General features: G+C 42.2%; 1 protein-coding gene and 1 long non-coding RNA gene across 2 annotated transcripts in view; one reads left to right on the forward strand and one right to left on the reverse strand.

Moving 5' to 3' along the window:
- LOC140727659 (uncharacterized) overlaps window positions 1-19127 on the forward strand; it is a 44785-nt gene that overhangs the window by 22300 nt on the left and 3358 nt on the right. Inside the window, exons 3-4 of the mRNA XM_073045297.1 lie at window positions 14363-14722; window positions 15637-15942. Of these exons, the coding sequence (XP_072901398.1) occupies window positions 14467-14722; window positions 15637-15942 (562 nt within the window). The 5' untranslated portion in view covers window positions 14363-14466. The remainder of the gene's footprint in view (window positions 1-14362; window positions 14723-15636; window positions 15943-19127) is intronic.
- Window positions 13507-19126, reverse strand: LOC140727661 (uncharacterized). The gene is made up of 3 exons (XR_012098893.1): window positions 19068-19126; window positions 14753-14806; window positions 13507-14184 (listed from the first exon to the last, which is right to left on the reverse strand). It is a non-coding gene; the product is annotated as an uncharacterized lncRNA (long non-coding RNA).

Genomic DNA, 19127 nt, shown 5'->3' on the forward strand with positions numbered 1-19127 from the left:
TGGCGAAGATGAGGATATGGGTAGGAAAACGAAGGTGGAAGGTGATAGGTGGCGAAGATAAGGATGTGGGAAGGAAAACGAAGCTGGGAGGTGATAGGTGGCGAAGATGAGAGTGTGGGAAGGAAAACGAAGCTGGGAGGTGATAGGTGGTGAAGATGAGGGAATGGGTAGGAAAACGAAGGTGGGAGGTGATAGGCGGCGAAGATGAGAGTGTGGGAAGGAAAACGAAGGTGGGAGGTGATAGGTGGTGAAGATGAGGGAATGGGTAGGAAAACGAAGCTGGGAGGTGATAGGTGGTGAAGATGAGGGAATGGGTAGGAAAACAAAGCTGGGAGGTGATAGGTGGCGAAGATGAGGATATGGGTAGGAAAACGAAGCTGGGAGGTGATAGGTGGCGAAGATGAGGATATGGGTAGGAAAACGAAGGTGGAAGGTGATAGGTGACGAAGATGAGGATGTGGGAAGGAAAACGAAGCTGGGAGGTGATAGGTGGCGAAGATGAGAGTGTGGGAAGGAAAACGAAGCTGGGAGGTGATAGGTGGTGAAGATGAGGGAATGGGAAGGAAAACGAAGCTGGGAGGTGATAGGTGGCGAAGATGAGGATATGGGTAGGAAAACGAAGCTGGGAGGTGATAGGTGGTGAAGATGAGGGAATGGGTAGGAAAACGAAGCTGGGAGGTGATAGGTGGTGAAGATGAGGGAATGGGTAGGAAAACGAAGCTGGGAGGTGATAGGTGGTGAAGATGAGGGAATGGGTAGGAAAACGAAGCTGGGAGGTGATAGGTGGTGAAGATGAGAGTGTGGGAAGGAAAACGAAGGTGGGAGGTGATAGGTGGTGAAGATGAGGGAATGGGTAGGAAAACGAAGCTGGGAGGTGATAGGTGGTGAAGATGAGGGAATGGGAAGGAAAACGAAGCTGGGAGGTGATAGGTGGCGAAGATGAGGGAATGGGTAGGAAAACGAAGCTGGGAGGTGATAGGTGGTGAAGATGAGAGTGTGGGAAGGAAAACGAAGCTGGGAGGTGATAGGTGGTGAAGATGAGGGAATGGGTAGGAAAACGAAGCTGGGAGGTGATAGGTGGTGAAGATGAGGGAATGGGTAGGAAAACGAAGCTGGGAGGTGATAGGTGGTGAAGATGAGGATATGGGTAGGAAAACGAAGCTGGGAGGTGATAGGTGGTGAAGATGAGGATGTGGGTAGGAAAACGAAGCTGGGAGGTGATAGGTGGTGAAGATGAGGATATGGGTAGGAAAACGAAGCTGGGAGGTGATAGGTGGTGAAGATGAGGGAATGGGTAGGAAAACGAAGCTGGGAGGTGATAGGTGGCGAAGATGAGGATATGGGTAGGAAAACGAAGCTGGGAGGTGATAGGTGGTGAAGATGAGGGAATGGGTAGGAAAACGAAGCTGGGAGGTGATAGGTGGTGAAGATGAGGATATGGGTAGGAAAACGAAGCTGGGAGGTGATAGGTGGCGAAGATGAGAGTGTGGGAAGGAAAACGAAGCTGGGAGGTGATAGGTGGTGAAGATGAGGGAATGGGTAGGAAAACGAAGCTGGGAGGTGATAGGTGGCGAAGATGAGGATATGGGTAGGAAAACGAAGGTGGAAGGTGATAGGTGACGAAGATGAGGATGTGGGAAGGAAAACGAAGCTGGGAGGTGATAGGTGGCGAAGATGAGAGTGTGGGAAGGAAAACGAAGCTGGGAGGTGATAGGTGGTGAAGATGAGGGAATGGGAAGGAAAACGAAGCTGGGAGGTGATAGGTGGCGAAGATGAGGATATGGGTAGGAAAACGAAGCTGGGAGGTGATAGGTGGTGAAGATGAGGGAATGGGTAGGAAAACGAAGCTGGGAGGTGATAGGTGGTGAAGATGAGGGAATGGGTAGGAAAACGAAGCTGGGAGGTGATAGGTGGTGAAGATGAGGGAATGGGTAGGAAATCGAAGCTGGGAGGTGATAGGTGGTGAAGATGAGAGTGTGGGAAGGAAAACGAAGGTGGGAGGTGATAGGTGGTGAAGATGAGGGAATGGGTAGGAAAACGAAGCTGGGAGGTGATAGGTGGTGAAGATGAGGGAATGGGAAGGAAAACGAAGCTGGGAGGTGATAGGTGGCGAAGATGAGGGAATGGGTAGGAAAACGAAGCTGGGAGGTGATAGGTGGTGAAGATGAGAGTGTGGGAAGGAAAACGAAGCTGGGAGGTGATAGGTGGTGAAGATGAGGGAATGGGTAGGAAAACGAAGCTGGGAGGTGATAGGTGGTGAAGATGAGGGAATGGGTAGGAAAACGAAGCTGGGAGGTGATAGGTGGTGAAGATGAGGATATGGGTAGGAAAACGAAGCTGGGAGGTGATAGGTGGTGAAGATGAGGATGTGGGTAGGAAAACGAAGCTGGGAGGTGATAGGTGGTGAAGATGAGGATATGGGTAGGAAAACGAAGCTGGGAGGTGATAGGTGGTGAAGATGAGGGAATGGGTAGGAAAACGAAGCTGGGAGGTGATAGGTGGTGAAGATGAGGATGTGGGTAGGAAAACGAAGCTGGGAGGTGATAGGTGGTGAAGATGAGGATGTGGGAAGGAAAACGAAGGTGGGAGGTGATAGGTGGTGAAGATGAGGGAATGGGTAGGAAAACGAAGCTGGGAGGTGATAGGTGGTGAAGATGAGGATATGGGTAGGAAAACGAAGCTGGGAGGTGATAGGTGGTGAAGATGAGGGAATGGGTAGGAAAACGAAGCTGGGAGGTGATAGGTGGTGAAGATGAGGATATGGGTAGGAAAACGAAGCTGGGAGGTGATAGGTGGTGAAGATGAGGGAATGGGTAGGAAAACGAAGCTGGGAGGTGATAGGTGGCGAAGATGAGGATATGGGTAGGAAAACGAAGCTGGGAGGTGATAGGTGGTGAAGATGAGGGAATGGGTAGGAAAACGAAGCTGGGAGGTGATAGGTGGTGAAGATGAGGATATGGGTAGGAAAACGAAGCTGGGAGGTGATAGGTGGCGAAGATGAGAGTGTGGGAAGGAAAACGAAGCTGGGAGGTGATAGGTGGCGAAGATGAGAGTGTGGGAAGGAAAACGAAGGTGGGAGGTGATAGGTGGCAAAGATGAGGATGTGGGTAGGAAAACGAAGCTGGGAGGTGATAGGTGGTGAAGATGAGAGTGTGGGAAGGAAAACGAAGGTGGGAGGTGATAGGTGGCGAAGATGAGGGAATGGGTAGGAAAACGAAGCTGGGAGGTGATAGGTGGTGAAGATGAGAGTGTGGGAAGGAAAACGAAGCTGGGAGGTGATAGGTGGTGAAGATGAGGGAATGGGTAGGAAAACGAAGCTGGGAGGTGATAGGTGGCGAAGATGAGAGTGTGGGAAGGAAAACGAAGCTGGGAGGTGATAGGTGGTGAAGATGAGGATGTGGGAAGGAAAACGAAGGTGGGAGGTGATAGGTGGTGAAGATGAGGGAATGGGTAGGAAAACGAAGCTGGGAGGTGATAGGTGGCGAAGATGAGAGTGTGGGAAGGAAAACGAAGGTGGGAGGTGATAGGTGGCGAAGATGAGGATGTGGGTAGGAAAACGAAGGTGGGAGGTGATAGGTGGCAAAGGTAAAGGGAGGAAGAAGAAGGAATCTGACAGGAGAGGAGATTGCATTTGGGAGAAAGGGAAGGTGGGGAACCAGAGGGAGGTGATAGGCAGGTGAGGAGAAGAGAAGAGATAAGAAGGGAGTCAGAATGGGGAATGAAAAAGGAGAGAAGGAGGAGAGTCTAGAAGTTGGAGAAATTGATGCTCGTGCTGTCAGGTTAGAACATACCCAAATGAAATACGAGGCCAACTTCAATCTGAGAGTGCCCTCATCAGGGCAGTACAGGAGGCCAGGGACTGACATGTCAGTACAGGCATGACAGTGAACACATGCTGCTAGTTTGCCATAACTTAGCCTGATTTTGTAACCCTTCACGTTAGTGTCTGATCTGATTCCTAAGTAGCTGAGATGCCCCTTCCCTGGCTGGAGTTCTCTCAATGTCTGATACATCAGTCGGGGCAGAATACAGTGTAAGCTAACTTGTAAATTCCAGGGGGTATTGGTTTCTGGGCTGCTCACTGCTCATAGTATCTTCAATGAGTGTGGGTCTTCTTCACCCTCCTCCTCGGCCTTCTGCCACTGCTTGGGCAGGTAGAAATGCCTGTATCTGACAGGAGGGGCACGTGGCCCAGACCCGGAGAGTAGATGAGAGAGGAAATCAGCAGCTAAGGCCTGAAAATCAGAAAAGGTTCTGGGATGAGGTGGAACTGCAAGATAGTGAGGATGGCTTCTGGCCTGCCATTGACCGTGAGCATTTATTGCACCTGTGTAAGGTGAGGCAATCACATTTATTCTCTGACAGTTAGCCCCTGCTGTTGCTGTTGATGATGAGGGCCCAGTTTCTCCAGCACAAGTGAGGGAAGGGCCATATAATATGGTTTAGATCACCTGTGTCTCATTGATGAACAATTGCCAATATGGGTAAAGTATAAAATGAAGGGGGAAGGCTTTGGGCAGCATTAAATGTCTGAGAACGCTCTGAATGCATGGATGCTGGGTGCAAATCAGCCTAATAGAGAGAGTTGTGTGGTGCAATATGTGTGACCCCACACACACACACACGTTGATAGCTGAACTTATCCCTAAACTCAGGTAAGTTCTCTGGCATTGCATCTGGAAACCTGAGGATTGATTCTCATTACAGCTAACTCCTCCTATCTCTTTCTGAATGTGAGCCTGAGGAAGCTATAGGACCATTGCAGAAACAGAACTCGTCTCCCCCTCATGGTAAGAGCTTCAGTGTGACACAGAACGTTCCATTCTTTCCCATGTGCTGCCAAGAAAATCCCCCTCCACATCAATCACCATCCTGACTTGGAAGCATATCAACATGCCTTCATTGTCACTCGGTCAAAATCACGGAATTGTCTCCCTAACAGCACTGAGGGTGTACCTACACCTCGGGGACTGGAGCGGTTCGAGAACGCAGCTCACCACCACCTTCTCGAAGGCAGCTAGGGAGGGGCAGAAAATGCTGGCTTAGCTGGCGACTCCCACATCCCGTAAATGAAAAAATATTAAAAAAAGAATCTTTCGACAAGCTGCAGTCATCTCCATCTTAGCTATCACCACTTGCTGAAATCACGTATACAAGCTGGATTAGGGCAAGGCAGGCTAGTGAATGCAACTCAGTGAACTGGTCCCTTCTCTAAGCCACTTCACTGTTCAGTCAATATTAGCTGGGCACAGCAATCCTTTACCATGCAGAGGGGTTTGCTGTGATGCTTGTATCAGTTACTGGGCTTGAGTTAATCAGGCCTCAGCATCCCCATGTCTAGTTTCAGGGTCTCTCTAATTTAAATCTCTGTGTGCTTATTGGAATAATGAGGCTGAATCAAAATAGGTCCTATAGTTTTGGAAATTCCCTCAAAGTTTGTGAAGGTAGTTATGAAGGTTTGGCTTTGTTTCCAGTTTGAATGGCCAATGAATAAGTTTCCGGTTCCAGTCCATGAGGCCGTGTGGAAACACAATTGTTGATTAAAGGCTAAAAGTGATAGAAAGCCGATCCAGAGTAAACTACAGGGAACAAAGATTTCAACCCAAATCATAATGGATATGCTTATAAAATGACATGGCCAGTCAATTGCCTGAGCATCAGAACCCTCTTCCATGCTTCAGAAATCCGTGTAGGCAGAAATTCCATTAGGAAGCACAGAAGCAGAGAGGCAGCCTCTCTACGTGCTTGGCGATGTAGCACGTATATACATTGACTGAAGTCAGACCTGTGTAACGGGATGTTGAGCTGTTTACGCAGGGATGGTACCCTTAAAGCCTTTGTCATAGAACAGAACCAGCAGCGGTAAAAATTCAGCCCGTCATTATAATTTTAATGCCTTTTAAGTCCTATCAGTAGGCAAACAAATCACTTCTTGGTAGGGCGGGTCAGAATACAGTATTGACTAATTCATTTGTTCGTGATTTCCTGCTGTGCCATATCGGAGGGAATTAGTCACCAGGAAGAACAGGATCAACCTGAAAAAGCTGTGCCACCTGATTCCACTTACAGCATTAGGGAGAGTCCATCTGATCCATGATGCTCCCAATTATCCAGTGACTAAAGTGAATCATTGCAAAATAGAAAAAAAATTTGAATTAGGACCGCAGTACTAACATCTTCAAAAGAGGTTCCGATAAGGAGCTTGAGGAGTATATGAAATGCACAAGAGCACTTAAAAACAATTCAGGAAAACTAAAAGAGAACGTGAGGTGTCTCTGGCAGACAAGGGAAAAGACAATCTCAAAGGCTGCTATAGATACATTAAGAGAAAAGTATAGCAAGGACAATATTGACTCTCTTGAAGATCAGCGCTGTCACCATGCATCAGATGGACTGTCCCTAATCCTGTAAATGCAGTCTGACTAATACCTTATAAAGCCTTAGCATTTCATCCTTGCTTTTATATTCTAGTCCACTCAAAATAAGTGTTAATGTTGCTTTTGCCTTCCTTCCTACTGACTAAACCTGCACGCTAATCATTAAGGAATCCTGCACCAGGACTCCTAAATTCCTTTCCACTTCCAATATTTGAATTATCTCCCCATTTAGAAAATAATCTACACCTTTATTCCTTCTACCGAAGTACATGATCATACACATCCCTACACTGTATGCCACCTGCCACTTCTTTCCCTTTCTCCTAATCTGTCCAAATCCTTCTGCAGACTCCCTGCTTCTTCAACAATAACTGCTTCTCCACCTTTCTTCATATCATCCACAAACTTGGCTTCAAACCTATCAATTCCATCAACCAAATTTTTGACAAATACCATGAAAAGAAACAGACTTAGCACCGTCCCCCACAGAACACCACTAATAACCTGCAGCCAACCAGAAAGGCCATCTTTACTTTCACTCTTTCAGTCAGCTAATCCTAGTCCGTGCTGGTATCTTTCCTATAATACCATGGGCTCCTATCTTGTTTTGCAGCCTCACTTGCTGCATCTGAAAATGCAAGTGAACAACATCTACTGAGTCTCCTATGCCTATCCTGCATGTTATTCCATTAAAGAATTCCAACAGATTTGTCACACAATATATCCCCTTTAGGAAACCATGCTAACTTTGGCCTGTTTTATCATGTGCCTCCAAGTATCCTTGAAACATCATCCTTAATAATGGACTCCTGCACCTTCCCAGCAACTGAAGTGAGGCCAACTGGTCTATAATTTATTTTCTTTTGCTTCCCTCTCTTTGTAAAGTGTGGAGTAACATTTGCAGTTTTCCAGTCCTCGAACCATTCCAGAATCAAGTGACTCTTAAATGATTATTACCATTGCCTCCACAATCTCTTCAACTATCTCTTTCAAACCATCTAGTCTGGGTGACCTATCTACCTTCACATCTTTCAGGTTCCCAAGCACCTTCTCTTTACTAATAGCAACTGCACTCATTTTTGTCCTAACACTTGAACTTCTGGCATACTGCTGGAGCGTTCTACAGTGAAGACTGACGCAAAGTACTTATTGAGTTCATCCGCCATTTCTTTGACCCTATTACTACCTCTCAGTTGTCATATTGTAGCCGTCCAATATCCACTCGGCTCTGTTTTTATATATATATGAAAAAATCTTTCGGTATCTTCTTTAATATTATTGCAATAGCTTACCTTCATTTTTTGTCTTTTCTCTCCTTATTGCTTTTTTAGTTGCCTTCCATTGTTTTTTAAAGTTTCCCACTAATTTTTGATATTGTCTGTCCTCTCTTTTGCTTTTATGCTGGTGAAAATATTTAAAGGGTACCTGAAGGGGAAATTTTTCACTCAGAGTGAGGTACAAGTGTGGAATGAGCTGCCAGCAGAAGTGGTGATGAAGTCTGGGTAACTATGTGGATGAGAAGAGCCTGGAGCGCTATTTTTCAGGAGCTGGTAGATGCAACTAGACAGAAAGCAGGTCAGAATGGACTAGATGGGCTGAAGGGCCTTTTTCTGTGCTGTTGTGCTCTATGATTCTATGACACTATGACCCTCATTTTTAGTCACCCTGTACACTTTTTTGATTCTTTGCATTAGCTGGGAAATTTTTGGCACAGCTTGAAAGTGCCAAACACCATTTATATATAAATGTTTATTATTTGGTCATTTTGAATAATTAGGCTATCAGATATCTATGCGCAACCTTAAACTGTATTAATGAATGTTTAGCACATATAGATGATGTATTAACTAATTGAAGAATTTTATCCCAATTCTCAATAGGGATAGTAAGGTTAAGTTCTCTTCCCCAATCATTTTTAGTCTTATAGAAGGGCTCTGAATGTACCTTCATAAATATATTGTAAAGTTTTGATATTAGCCCTTTCTGAGAAGGATTTAGTTCAAACAAATTCTCCAAAATACCTGAAGACACAAAATTTGGAAAAGTAGGAAGTACAGTATTTAAGAAATTCCTAATCTGTAAATATCTAAAAAAATGAAATCTAGGCAAATTATATTTATTAGATAATTGTTCAAAAGACATAAAACAATAATCCAAAAATAAATCGGAAAATCGTAGTAATCCTTTAGTCTTCCAAGCTGAATAAGCTTGGTCTATAATAGAAGGGTAAAAAAAGCAATTGGATACAATAGGAATATTTAAAACAAACTGAGTCAACCCAAAAAATTTCCGAAATTGAAACCATATACGTAAAGTATGTTTAACTATCGGGTTGTCAATTCGTTTCGGCAATTTAGAAAGAGCAAAGGGAAGAGAAGTCTCTAAAATAGAACCCAATGCAAGATACCTTATAACCCACTGTTCTTAACACTGGTGTTACATGGAGACTGAGGGTTGACATTATAAAGGTTTATTAAATAATGAGGGGCATAGACAGGGTAGACAGCCATAGTCTTCTTATTCTAAAAGTAGCGGGGTCTAGGCTGGAGGGCATAGACCAAGGTGAAAAGAGAAATATTGAAAAGGTAATCTGATTGGCAAGATTTCCATACCAAGGTAGGTGGATATCTGGAACAAATTTCCACAGAAAGTATTACAGAAGGGAACAATTACAATATCTAGGACATTTGGACAGGTGTGTTGATTGGAAAGGCTGAGATGAATACGTAGGATTAGTGCAAACAGACAGCTTGGTTTTCATGGATGAAGGACCTGTTTCTTTCTGGATAACTCTCTGAATCTATGGTATTTAGGTGTGGACTGCAACTTTAAACAAATTCCCCATCATAACCATAAGGTTTTAGACAAGGGGTGGAGATTAAATGGAAAAACCCATTTAACTAGAAAATCTTGTCTCTTTGAAATATGCTGATTTTATCACGTGTCAAAAGAATTCCAAAATTTGGATCAATAGTGTGACAGCATCATGGCAGAAAGACAAATGAGTAAATCTTATCACCAAACTGTAAGTGATAGCTTGCTTCATAAACTTTAAATCCATTCTTATTAATGAGAACTTTTCTTTAGCTGCAGACACAGATTTTGGTGTTATGATTTAAGAATAACGATTGCTCAAGGAATGCTTTTCCACATGTTCAGCCCACAACATTCATATAGCAAAAAAAGTACAGATGCAAGTTCAAAATTCAAAATAAATTCACTTTCTAAGTACGTATGTCCATGTACTACCTTCAGATTCATTGTGAAGTTGGTTCAGGGGCCGAGTAACTCTAAACACCACAACAGTGGACATGTTTAATATGAGCAGACTTTGGAAGACAGAAAGTGAAAGGAAAAAGCAAAAAAAAAACTCTTAAAAAAAACACACACAAAATGCTGGTGGAACGCAGCAGGCCAGGCAGCATCTATAGGGAGAAGTACAGTCAACGCTTCAGGTCGAGACCCTTCGTCAGGAGTAACTAAAAGAAGAGATAGTAAGAGATTTGAAAGTGGGAGGGGGAGGAGCATTTTGTGTGTGTTGCTTGAATTTCCAGCACCTGCAGATTTCCTCGTGTTTGCAGCTCTTTAAAAATACAATTTCCTTTCTGGGGACACGAGAGACTGCAGATGCTGGTATCTTGAACAAAATGAAAATTAGAGCAACAGCAGGAGGATCTCAGCGAGTCAGTTATCATCTGACAGGAAAAAGGACAGTTGATGTTTTGGGTCAAGACCCTTTAACTGCATTCATAGTGTAGAGGGGAGATGTCCAGTATAAGGGGGTGAGGGGAAGACAAGAGCTGGCATCCACCTGAATCCATCCCTTGCTTGCCAGATCTTGGCTCAACCCTCCCCTTCACCAGTCATCATAGAGGGATCAGAAGTGGAAAGAGTGAGCAAGTTCAAGTTCCTGGGTGTCAATATCTCTGAGGATCTATCCTGGGCCCATATCAAAGCTGTTACAAAGAAGGCATAACAGTGACTATCTCTCATTAGGAGTTTGAAGGGATTTGGTTTGTTATCAAAGACACTTAGACAAATTTCTACAGGTGCACCATGGAGAGCGTTCTTTCTGTCTACATCGCCATCTGGTTTGGGTGGAGGGGTACTGTACAGGATCGAAAGAAGTTGCAGAAAGCTGTAAACTCAGTCAGCTCTATCACTGGCACCAGCCTCCCCAGCACCCAGGACACCTTCAAGGAGTGGTGCCTTTGAAGGTGGTGTCCTTTATTAAGGACCCCTATCACCCAGGATGTGCTCTCTTCTCATTGCTGCCATTGGGGATGAGGTGCAGAAGCCTGAAGGCACACACTCAGTGATTCAGGAACAGCTTCTACCCATTTGCTATCCAATTTCTGAATGGACATTGAACCTATAACACTAGCCCACTACTTCTTTGCACCACTTATTTAATTTAACATATTCTTTCTTTATCAATCTTTTTATTAGTTAAATAAAAAAGTACATATATATATAAACAAAAGGAGAATTATCACAAATATCTATATCAATAACAGTTCAAATAAAAAGAAAAATAATCATCAAGATCAAACATAATCTAATAGTATATAATAAAGAGAAAGGTAGTTGATTCTCCTCTTATCCATAAAAAGAAAAAAAAGATAAAGAGGCTTTTGTAATTGACATGACCAGAAAAAAAACCCAAAACACAAAAAAACAAAAAAAAAACAAAAAAGAACTGGGCAGCTCAAACTGAGAGTGAAAGCAACAAAAAAAAAGGAAAAACTTTCTGATCAAATACAAAACTTCGAAAAAGGTAACTGGAAGGGCCATACATCAGAGCACATGAAAATATGGAATAAAAGGTCGTCAAGTTTCCTCAAACTTAGAGGATGTTTCAAATGTCCAACTTCTTATTTTCTCTAAACTTAACCAGGACATAATGGAGGTAAGCCAATGAATAACAGTAGGTGGATTAGAATTTTTGATCAGACCTTTTCAATTTGGAAAACCAAAGGAATAGTAACCTTTTTAGATTTGTTCTTGGGTATTTGCCTAATGTCTTTCACTCAGTTAGTGAATAAATATGACCTATCTAATGTACACTTTTTTAGATATTTATAAATTAGGAATTTTCTACTTAATTTATTACCAGATTTTCCTTTGGCTTATTCACCCAATATAATTGATACTCTTTTTCAGGTCAAACCATTTCAAAAAGGACTGATAGCTATAATTTATAAATGGTAATTGAATTTGCATATGTTATCTAATGATAAAGTCAAAGCTGCATGGGAATTGGAGTTTCGAAAGTCACTTTCAGATAACTAGTGGAATAAAATTTTTCATTTAGTATATAACTCTTCTATTTGTGCCCATCACTCATTGATACAGTTCAAGGTGGTGCATCAGGTGCATATGTCAAAAGACAAATTAGCTTGTATTTTTTCTAATATTATTCCTATTTGTGATAGATGTAATATTGAGGTGGCTACTTTAACATATATGTTCTGGTCTTGTATCAAGTTAGATAATTTTTGGAAAGAAGTCTTTAAAACTTTATCAAAAGTTCTGAATTTGGATCTACAAACAAATTTACTTACAGCAATTTTTGGGAATTAAGCAATTTTTTACTGCAGGAGATATTCCTGTTTCCACCCAATGGATGATAGCTTTTACAACTTTATTGGCTAGGAGAGCAATTTTGCTTAATTTAACATATTCTGATTCACCTCTGTGTACTGGCTATCTTCCCATCTAAATGAAAAGTTTGACCTGAAATGCTCATTACAATTTTCCTCCACAGATGCTGCCTGACCCATTGAGTACCTCCAGTTCTCATTTTTCACCAGGGAGTATTTTTTTCTTTCCTTCTTGCTTCAAAGAGGAGAAAATAACTGCACTATGATTAAATATTTAACACCACCAACTCCAACTTGGTGTCCATTTCCCAAAGCATTATTGTGAAATGCAGGGGAATTCCTCCTTATGTTATATGTGTAAGATGCTGCTCCTGATTACACAGAGACAAATCATTTGCTCCTTTAGCAATTCATTAATTCCTATTTTTTCCATCTTCAGAATGAAATAAATAAAATGACACTTCAGAGAACGCAAGGGATCTGCGTTGGTGTTTTTCTTTACATTTTTCTAATTGCAGGCAAGTCTGATTTATACCTATCACAGATGCTATTAATTACATTGATGAGACAAAACAACAATTGCCTTCCCATTCTGCACACTGCTACGCAGCTTACTTTCACTTTATTAATCAATACATAGAGACTGGTTCTACCTCAACCAAAGGGTTGCAGACTTGGCCAACTATATCATGGGCACTAGAATTGAGGATATTTATTTTTATTTAGAAACAGTGCAGAACAGGCTCTTCTGTCCCAATGCGTTGCACCGTCCAGCAACCCACCTATGTAACCCGAGCCTAATCACAGGTTAGGTCAGAATGGACTAATCGCCCTACTAACCAGTTCATCTTTGGAACGTGGGAAGCAACTGGACCATCCAAAGGAAACACATGCACACGGGAAGAATGAACAACGCTCTTACAGCGATCCTGCTATTGAACTCTGTGATAGCGTCGCATTAGCCACTATGATACCATCGCGCTACCGTGACATCTTCAAAAGGCACTGTTTCGAAAAAGCAGCATCTATCATTTAGGGCTGCCATCGCTTAGGATATGCCCCCTTCTTATTGTTACCATCAAGGAGGTGGCAATAAGAATGGAGCATGTCCACATGCTCAACATTTTAGGAACAACCTCTTCCCCTCCAACATCAGATTTCTGAACAGACATTGAACCAATCCAAGAACACTACCTCACTATTTCTTGCTGTCTTTTCGCACTACTTATTAAAATATAATTAGTGTGAATTATAATAATTAAATATTCCATGCTGTAATTGTTATATGGTTATATGCATTTCTTATTATAATTTATAGTTTTCATGGTATTGCTGCCCCAAAACAACAAACATGACAACATATGCTAATTATGTTTAACCTCATTCTGATCCTGATTCAAGTAGTTTTAAATTATGCTCAAATTCATTATCTTCCCAATAAATGTGAGTTTTAACCTTGTTTAATTCTTTCCTTTTGTAAATCCCCCAACTAATTTGAAGAAAGGATATCACGAATATTTGCAGTGTTCAAATTTCAAGGTCAGTTTATTATCAAAATACGTATATGTCACCATATACTACTTGAAGTTCATTTCCTTGCAGGCATTCACAGTAGAACAAAGAAATACAATAGAATCAGTGAAAACTACACACGCACACGCACACACGCAACCAATGTGCAAATACACCCATAAATAAATAACCTTGAGACCATGAGTTGTAGAGTCCTTGAAAGTGTTGTGGAATCAGTTCAGAATTGAGGTGAGTGAAGTTATCCATGCCCATTCAGGAGCCTGAGGGTTCAAGCATGAACATGGTGAATCAGGAACAGTTATTGCTAGGAATATGAACCTAGAGTTGAAGGTGTGCTTGCATAAACTCCATTGAAACGGGATGGGGATGAGGAAGTTGATCTTAATCATTAAAACATCCAGGTAGTTTTACAGGTATCCCGTGTGAAAGAAATTCAGCCAACCACAGGATTTCCCAAAGTGATTTAGATGCAATTAAGTTCATGCTTTTGAAGTTAATCCGTTACAACGGAGAAAACACAGCAGCAGATTTTTACACAGTAATTCCCCACAAGTGACAAAAAGACCAGGTCTTCTTTAGCAGTTTGACAGAGGAATAAATATCATCCAGGAAATCGAGAATAAATTTCTGTTCTTTTTCCAAAATAAGCAGTATGGGATCTTCAACATCTCCTGCATGAGAACGATGCCGTTAATAATGAAAATATTTATGTCGGTGTTTGTAGAAACTAAATTAGTTGTACATCTTTTTAATTTCCACTGAACTACAAATGGAGTTTTACATTCAGCACAGATAATATTTACTACCAAATGGAGGTTTTATTATATTAATCATTTATCTTTTCTTCAGCAAAAACAAACCCAAAGGTCACCCAGACACCACCAGAAATCCAAATCTTGAAAGGAGAAACAGCACGAATAAACTGTTTGTACAGCGGTGGAGATGAAGAGCAGATGAGGATTAAGTGGATAAGAAACTCCAGTGTACAGCCATTGTGTCAGCAAATGAAAAATAAATTTAATCCTGCTTCTGTTCCATTATGTGCAAGTCAATTTCAAGTTACACTGGATATCTCAGCAAACTCTACATCTTTACTGATCTATAACGTTAATCTAAGTGACATTGACATTTATTTTTGTGAATTTTCTATTGAAATCCCTCCCCCTACACTGACAGCAAAAGGAGAAGGCACGTGGCTGAAAGTGGAGGGTGAGTTGTACATCAAGAATACAAAAGTACCTTGTAGTTATCTCTCACGTAAAGACAGAAAACGCTCAGCAAGTCGGGCAGCGTCTGTGGAGAAAGAAATAAAGTCAGTGTTTCAAGCTGATTTTCTTTCCAGAAGCTGCCTAAACTCTTGAAGGTTTTATAGTTATTAAGAATATTCACAAGAGAGAAATCAGAAGGGCAAAGAGAGGGCTTTGAGGTGGATCTGGCAGTGTAAGTTAAGAAAATTCCCAGGCAATTTTATAGCTATATGAAGAGTAAACAAAGGGCTATGGGGAAGAATAGGTCCCCGTAGTCTTGAATCTATGTCTTGAGCCACAGGAGATGGGAAATATTTAACCAATATTTCCCCTTGGTGTTTACTGCACAGATTGCTCACCAGATAAGGGAAACATGTAGAGCTGTTTTGGAGACACAAGAGACTGCAGATGCTGGAGTCTGCAGCAATGAACAAATGGCTGGAGAAATGCAGCAGGTTGAGCAGCATCAGGGAGAGCAAAAAACTGTTCGCGTTTGGGATTGAAATCCTGTATCAGGACATTCATATTACCAGGAAGGAAATATTTACAGCCTTCCAGCACATTAAGCTGGATGAATTCCCAAGGCCTGACCAAGTGCATTTTTGGACTTTATGGGAAGCTAGATAGGAAATTGTGGAGTCCTTAACTGGTTTATCGTTAGTCACGGGTGAAGTCCCCAAAGACTAGAAGGTGGCTTTAAGAAGGGAAGCAAGGATAATTTGGAAAACTACAGGCAAGTCAACACGATGTCAGTAGTGCCAAGTGTACTAGAGGGAATTCTGAGGGACAGGGTGTGATACATTCGGATAGACAGAATGATTAGAAAGAATCTGCATGGCTTACAAGGTCTGATATTATATTACAATTGCTTTTCAGCACGCCCAACAGTTCAGTTAACAACCAAGGCTCCACCTTCCCCTAACGCTGGCGTACAGCTCATCTGCACATCGGTGGAGTTCTACCCGGGCAACATTCAAGTGTCCTGGTTTAGCGATGGACAGTTGATCACCAACGGGACAGAGGATGGGCCCCTCTATTCTAATAGTGACGGCTCCTTCTCCATGGCAAGCTTCCTGAATCTGTCTGTACCTGACTGGGGTGACGGTGGGAATTATTCCTGTCAGGTGAACCACTCGACACTCTCCGCACCAATCATTAAACACAGTCGTGACAGCAGCCCAGGTAAGATTGCTGGGTGCTTTGTTATACAGGTGTTTGAATCATGCCAGGTTGCAAAGCTTTGAATGAATATTCCAATGATTTATTTTTCCCATTCAAGGATTTAAGCAAAATGTCTCACAATTAATGCACAGGTCTGTGCTTAGTTTGGCAGACTCTCATATAGCAAAGTTGAACTTTTCAAGTTAGGACTGCTCAGGCTAACCATAATACTCAGTTTTCACAGTCAGGCCCATTCTCCCTGTGATCTGAGACTTAGATTTTCGTATAGGGAACACTGCTCGTTACTGGACTGTGTCATGTCTCACAGATAGATATGATTTGTAACAATTAAGAAGTTTAATAGGGAATGCAGAGTCAAGCAGCAGAGCTGAGGCTTTGCTAAGTCTAATAATGTATAGGGTGGCAGGGTGAAGATAAGTCTCTACCAAAGGAGGTGTAAGGTGCTCCTTCTCTCCACTAGCCAGCAGATCACCCTTGGACAAGGTGTAGCACCAGCTTAGCCTCCACCACCCACCAATCAGGGTCACGTGAAGCCATAGGAGCAAGTGGTAGATGGTTGTATGAGCAGCCGGTGCATATCACAAGTCCTGGTTATGTGACTACTGACACCAAGCAGACAATTACTGAAGAATATTGATAATGGCTGGGGTCACCCATCTTGTAAAGACACTGCCCAGAAGAAGGCAATGGCAAGCCACTTCTGTAGAAAAATTTACAAGAACAATCATGGTCATGGAAAGATCATGATCGCGCACGTCAAGTGACACGTCACATAACAATGAGACGATAAATAATGTATTATCCCTCACAAAGGTTTAATTAATTTAGTCACATAGATAATTAGTCAATTTACCAAGAACTTAAGAAACTACAAAGTGACCAGAGCCAATCCACTTACTTTGCTCTAGTAAACTTGAAACCTTGAAAGGCACCACCATTCAGAACAGTCCACATATCACCCATAGCTAGAAAAGTTTCCTGTTCATTCTTCTCCCCTTCTTAGGCAGTCCTTCAGACATGTCCCTCAATTTGCTTCCCTTCCACTCCGCTTCTCCAGGTCCCGAGGGAGCTGATGAAGCTAATATGGGATCCATTGATTCCATCACAGGTGGATCAGAATAGGTGGGTCATTCGAAAAGACATAACATTCCCTCTTCTATTTACATCGGATGTCCGTGTGCTCAGGAAGTCATGGATTTGTCAAAACATTTCCTTGAGATATCTTACTACTGCAGAGCTCAGAGCAGACCAGTCTTTTGGGAGTCCAAGATCAAGCATATACATGATGTGGAAAGCTCTTCTGAGCCAATTGAGGGTACTTAGATCTCTGGATATCAGGGATGTTGCCTGCTTATTCTGCAAATCGCAGAGACAATTTTGGTGTGTCTCTTCAGAGTTTAAGATGCTTGCAATAGTTAGTCCATCCGTCATTCTTTTGCTCATCTACCACCACACCCTCATCGTTCTTTTTGGTCACCTTTTCGAAATCCTCAGTCAAGTTTGTGAGACGTGATTTCTCACACGCAAAGCCATGCAGACTATCACTAATCCATCCTCGTGTTTTTAAATGCAAATAAATCCTCCCTCTCAGAATCCTCTTCAATGACTTTCATATCACTGATGTATCGGTTAGGATAGTTGTCCCTGAGGTCCTGATGTTCCAGCTTCCAGACGTCATGTTGAAGGCTGGAATCTGCCCGTGTATTTCCTGTTGTATGTAGTAGTCATTGTGCACCAGTTACCATGCAAGGAGGCAAAGTGAGATCTGGGTCTAATGACAAGCAGGACCATAGATCCTGGAAACTAGAGCCAGCATCAGGCTGCAGCCTTTCCAGAGATTTCAGAGGAGGTCCAGGGTAGATATCACATGACCAGGGGCTTAGCACCGTGTGCTCTCTTTTGGGGTGATGACATTCAGCCAGCTTCATGCAGCATCAACTGAACAGCTGATATCATTGAACGATCAACGAGCCTTTCCTAAGGTTTTCTCAGGGCTGACGAAGGGACAGAGAGGAAGGGTGTTATCTGAGGGGCAGAGGGAGAGTTGGGAAGAGAAAATGCCAGGGAATGAGGAGAGGGGAGCGAAGAGTTGGAGGAAGATAAAGAGGAGTTGGGAGGAGTCCAGGAAAGGAATAGAAGGAGCTAGATGAGTTGTGGGGTGTACAAGAGAGGGTTGGAAGAAGAAGGAGTAAAAGGGTATGGAGAGAGGGGGGTCACTGAAAGGAAGGAAACAAACACAACAGGAAGTGAGGGGATAGTGGGTGAGGGTGAGCTATGAAGGAAGGGAAGTGTCAACCCTACCCACAATTCTTCGCCAAATTAGAAAGATATCCATTTATATAGCAACTTCCACATTCCTTCCAAAGTAATCTGAATTGTTTTGCAGCAAGTGGTTAGCCACTGTTGTAATGTATGTGATATGACAGCTACTTTGAAAACTGTGACTAACATTGGCAAGGACATTGGGGGGTATAGCCCCTGCTCCTCTTTGCAATTATGTGCTTTAATCCACTTGAGTTTTAAGTCCTATCTGAAAGGCAAACACCTTCAGAGCTTTTTCAGTACAGGAAATCAGCCAAGATTTTGTTCTGAAGTCTCGCATCTCTAGCCTTCTAACACAGGCTGTATTAGGACTGGATGAGACAGCATACAATTCTATTGGAAGGAATTGTCATTACAGAATTGGCCAGTAAATAAGGAAAATAATCAGTAAAGCTGTGTATCATTTGGATACTTTAAATTACATGTTTGATTGTCAGCCTTAGAAGCACAGCATCTTGTGAAAATGTAAATCAAATAGGCAAGTGGCAGATAGTTAAAGAGGTGTTAGTAGTTTCCCAGTCTGAAAGCTCTGGGCTTTTATTCAAAGTGTGAATTTCAATTTGAGTGTGGTTTTTATATCTTTTACTCAAAATTGGTGACAAAATGGACAATGCCACAGTCCCTTTGTACAGATTAAGTGATAGAAACTGCATTGAAAAAGGAGAGTAAAATCCATGAAAATCAAGCTTTTATTGAAAAGATTCACATTCAGAAAGCCAATCATACCACTTTTGTGACTGCTCAGACTACAATGAGACCCTGTAATTCAACTTAGATAATGATGAGTGTGAAGAGAAACTAACCTTAAAGTTATGAGATTGTGCAATGCAACTTCAAAAGTTTTTCCTGAATTATCTCACCAG

Source organism: Hemitrygon akajei, chromosome 5 (assembly GCF_048418815.1).
Source record: "Hemitrygon akajei chromosome 5, sHemAka1.3, whole genome shotgun sequence".
Classification (NCBI taxonomy): domain Eukaryota; kingdom Metazoa; phylum Chordata; class Chondrichthyes; order Myliobatiformes; family Dasyatidae; genus Hemitrygon; species Hemitrygon akajei.